General features: G+C 38.7%; 1 protein-coding gene across 1 annotated transcript; it reads left to right on the plus strand.

Annotated features, from left to right (window-relative positions):
- Window positions 1-3303: 3303 nt before the first annotated feature.
- On the plus strand, window positions 3304-4705 carry LOC125934694 (heterogeneous nuclear ribonucleoprotein A3-like). Its single transcript, XM_049648260.1, is given in 2 exon segments — window positions 3304-3407; window positions 3409-4705. Coding segments are annotated over 2 exon segments (1137 nt in total). The 5' UTR covers window positions 3304-3344; the 3' UTR covers window positions 4483-4705.
- Window positions 4706-4905: the final 200 nt, after the last annotated feature.

Raw genomic sequence — 4905 nt, forward strand, 5'->3', positions numbered from 1 at the left:
TCCTCAAAACTTAATTTTAAAAAAGATTCCATTATTCAATAAATAAATAAATAAATAAATAAATAAATAAATGGATTACTTTGAATTCAAAGATAATGAAGAACTTTTTGCTAAAGAAGAAATACATTTATTTTCATTTTATTTTAATTTCCCCAAGTTTAATTTCTTTTAAAACATCAATATAGCCACTTTCAGAACAATTTTTAAGAAGGAAAAAGAACTACAATTTTCATAACATAAACAAAATTTAAATGAATTTACTTACAAAAAACATTTGAATTGTTCAGAATTGGTTGATAAGTATAATTGTTTTTAATCTCCCTATATTTTGTATTATAAAATTAAATATAATGAGGCTTCCATACTTTTCTTCATATTTCTCAAATTTTCATACTGCAGATGAGTTACATAAGCCCTTTTGTAAATGAGTAACCTTTAGAACTTATAATTCCTGAGCCAAGCTAAAACACCAAATTATTTTGTTTAAATGGTGCATGGAAACAATACAAGACCACAAGCACTATTTTTAGTATTAGAGGACAGGGAAGGTGAAGTTGAATTTAAATAGCAAATAAAAGTTACCACAAAGGGAGTAAGCTTTTAAAACGTGAAACATCCCTAGCTCTACGCCATTTTCATCAACACACATTTCTTTCTTTCTTTTTTTTTTTTTTAATTTAAATCTTCAACTTAACAATATCCCTCAAATACTGTGCTTCTTTAATTCTGTGTTTAAACAAAATTGCTGGTATCTATCAAGATTATAATTTTATGAAATGAACAGCAGTACATAAAGAGAAATTAAAAAGGTTATTCAGAGAAATTACAGACACATCTCTAACCTAATCTTAATGCAAGTTCATTGCCTGTCCATTGGGCCCAGTTTTGTTCAAGCAATTATTAGACTGCTTTATTTATAGCACCCATGTGCCTGTTTTGGGCAGTGGGTTCTCAATAAATTACCAAAATAAAATAACAGCACAAGAACAGACCTTACTTTAAAAATAGATACCACCAATTACAGTGGAAGGAGAATAGTTAGGTGAAGATTTAAATCGCACCAATTGCTCCTGGGAAATTGATGGGACAGACTGAGAGGAGCACACACCCATGAATGTGCATGGTTATTTTCCACAATTAAAATCACAAATGTTAAGGGGAACTTATAATAAAGGAGAATAGTCATTGAGTCTAATTGTCAGTAATCACTGAGAAATACACAGTAGTATATTTAGTAAATGTCCTGAAGCAACATGCAGACTGCTCAGAGTTGGGGGCTGGGTGGAGAGAGAGAAAGAGAGAAAGAGAGGAAGGGAGGGAGCCAGAGGGAGGGGGTGAGGGGAAGAGGGAGGGAGAGACGGAAGGAGGGGGAGAGGGAGAAAATATATGAATGAATATCAGTCCTAGGAGATTCAAAAAACCTACATAGAGATTCAGAATTAGATCAATTTTATGATCTTGTCTAATATAATTTGCATGCGTAGTCATATACTTTGGACCATATAGAACTGTTTACTAAAATTTGAATGCCAATTAGTATACAAAATATGAAAACAAAGCCTATAATTCATAGGATTTGTATTGTTGTCAAGACTTAAAAAGTTGTAAAGCAAGTTCTGAGTTGGAAGAGGCTTTTAGAAAAGCAAGCAAATTATACTGGAAGGTCAGCTTAGGGAGAGTTTCATGTAGTAACATTCATAATTCAGATTAGCAAATGATAGTTGGTTGAGTGTCTGACTTCAGCTCAGGTTCATGATCTCACAGTTCATGAGTTCCAGCCCTGCATCCAGCTTTCTGCTGTCAGCACAGAGCCCACTTTGGATTCTCTGTCCCCCTCTCTCTGCACCTCCCCTACTCACTCTCTCTATCTCTCAAAAATAAGTAAACATTTTAAAAAATAAAGTAAAAATAAAAATAATTCATTAATATGCTACCACAACGGCACAGAAATTCTTCTGTGATTACGAGTAAAGAAGTCATGTTGACTGTGGGCGTATTAGCTTTATATATTGTTGATTATTATGTATATATAATTGAACATTGACATAAGCATGTGCACAAACAGATACAGTCCTTTTTAATGATATTTTGGGTGCCAGATATAGGCCTTTAAAAGGGTGTTTGGGGAATGTAATTGTTGTAGAGTGGTGTGAGTAGTCTTTGATGAGCCTCGACCCACATAAGAAAGCTGCTTCAATGGGGAGACCACACAGCTAGCCACTCTTCTATTCTCCATGTTTACCAGGGTTTCTATTGAGTAAATCTGGGAGGTGCACTTTTTTTAGCAAATTCATTTTTTTTAAATGTTTATTATTTTTGAAAGAGAGCATGTGGGGGAGGGGTAGAGAGAGAGAGAGATAATCCCAAGCAGGCTCCAAGCTGTCAGCACAGAATCCAACATGGGGCCCAAACTCACGAATTGCGAGGTCACGAGCTGATCAGAAATCCAGATCCCAACACTTAACCAACTGAGCCACCCAGGCGCCCTGCAAATTCATTTTTTTAAATTGTTTTAATGTTTATTTTTGAGAGAGAGACAGAGACAGAGGCAGAGCTTGGGTGGGGGAGGGTCAGAGAGAGAGGGAGACACAGAATCCAAAGCAGGCTCCAGGCTGTCAGCACAGAGCCTGATGAGGGGTGGGGGGGCTTGAACTCAAGAACCGTGAGGTCATGACTTGGGACGAAGTCGGATGCTTCACCAACTGAGCCACCCAGGTGCTCTCCAAATTCAAGTTTTGGAGCTTATAATTCCGCTTGGAAAGCTCTTCTCCTTCCAAGTATCTAGATTGCCAACCCCCTCACTTACCAATGTGGTTGCTCACATCTTCCCTTCCAGTTGAACTTGTCCCCTCCTCTTCTAGCACCACACCTGCCCTCCCAGTTCCTCTTACCCAAGACTTTATTTTCCCTATTGTTTTCATCAGTTGTCACTTTCAGATACACCATTTAACTTACCTATGTATTATACATATTGGTTTTTTTTGTTATTTCCCTCCTCCAGAAGAGGACTGTTTTCTGTTTAGTTCATGCTTGTGTGTTTAGTTTAGTTCATCCTCATATGTTTCATGTTTGGGGAGGAGGGGAGAAAAAAGCTGGACTATAATAGGTACTCAATAATATTGTTTGAATGGAAAAGATCAAAATCCGTGTGCATTTTTAAAGTTTCTTGCTAGATGGCAAAGAAAACTACATGCTTAGATCTTTAACTTGATTTGTGTTCATCTTGAAATGTGCTTTCAAAACTTATGTTGTCTGTTATTAAAGCGTTAAGGAAAATACACTTTAAAAAAGTTGATTTGGGCCCATATTGAACTCGAGTTGGAAGAGGCGAGTCCGGTCTCAAAATGGAGGTAAAACCGCCGCCCGGTCGCCCCCAGCCCGACTCCGGCCGTCGCCGCCGCCGCCGGGGGGGAGGAGGGCCATGATCCAAAGGAACCAGAGCAGTTGAGAAAACTGTTTATTGGTGGTTTGAGCTTTGAAACTACAGATGATAGTTTAAGAGAACATTTTGAAAAATGGGGCACACTTACAGATTGTGTGGTGATGAGAGACCCCCAAACAAAACGTTCCAGGGGTTTTGGTTTTGTGACTTACTCTTGTGTGGAGGAGGTGGATGCAGCAATGTGTGCTCGACCACACAAGGTTGATGGGCGTGTAGTGGAACCAAAGAGAGCTGTTTCTAGAGAGGATTCTGTAAAGCCTGGTGCCCATCTAACTGTGAAGAAAATTTTTGTCGGTGGTATTAAAGAAGATACAGAAGAATATAATTTGAGAGACTACTTTGAAAAATATGGCAAGATTGAAACCATAGAAGTTATGGAGGACAGGCAGAGTGGAAAAAAGAGAGGATTTGCTTTTGTAACTTTTGATGATCATGATACAGTTGATAAAATTGTTGTTCAGAAATACCACACTATTAATGGGCATAATTGTGAAGTGAAAAAGGCCCTTTCTAAACAAGAAATGCAGTCTGCTGGATCGCAAAGAGGTCGTGGAGGTGGATCTGGCAACTTTATGGGTCGTGGAGGAAACTTTGGAGGTGGTGGTAACTTTGGCCGCGGTGGAAACTTTGGTGGAAGAGGAGGCTATGGTGGTGGAGGTGGTGGCAGCAGAGGTAGTTATGGAGGAGGTGATGGTGGATATAATGGATTTGGAGGTGATGGTGGCAACTATGGTGGTGGTCCTGGTTATAGTAGCAGAGGAGGCTATGGTGGAGGTGGACCAGGATATGGAAACCAAGGAGGTGGATATGGTGGCGGTGGTGGAGGATATGATGGTTACAATGAAGGAGGAAATTTTGGAGGTGGTAACTATGGTGGTGGTGGGAACTATAATGATTTTGGAAATTATAGTGGACAACAGCAATCAAATTATGGACCCATGAAGGGGGGCAGTTTTGGTGGAAGAAGCTCGGGCAGTCCCTATGGTGGTGGTTATGGATCTGGTGGTGGAAGTGGTGGATATGGTAGCAGAAGGTTCTAAAAATTTTCAGAAGAAAAGGGCTACAGTTCTTAGCAGGAGAGAGAGCGAGGAGTTGTCAGGAAAGCTGCAGGTTACTTTGAGACAGTCGTCCCAAATGCATTAGAGGAACTGTAAAAATCTGCCACAGAAGGAACGATGATCCATAGTCAGAAAAGTTACTGCAGCTTAAACAGGAAACCCTTCTTGTTCAGGACTGTCATAGCCACAGTTTGCAAAAAGTGCAGCTATTGATTAATGCAATGTAGTGTCAATTAGATGTACATTCCTGAGGTCTTTTATCTGTTGTAGCTTTGTCTTTTTCTTTTTCTTTTCATTACATCAGGTATATTGCCCTGTAAATTGTGGTAGTGGTACCAGGAATAAAAAATTAAGGAATTTTTAACTTTTCAAAAAAAAAAAAAAAAGTTGATTTGGTCATTTTTA

The sequence above is a fragment of the Panthera uncia genome, assembly GCF_023721935.1.
Source record: "Panthera uncia isolate 11264 chromosome A1 unlocalized genomic scaffold, Puncia_PCG_1.0 HiC_scaffold_17, whole genome shotgun sequence".
In the NCBI taxonomy this organism is placed as follows: Eukaryota; Metazoa; Chordata; class Mammalia; order Carnivora; family Felidae; genus Panthera; species Panthera uncia.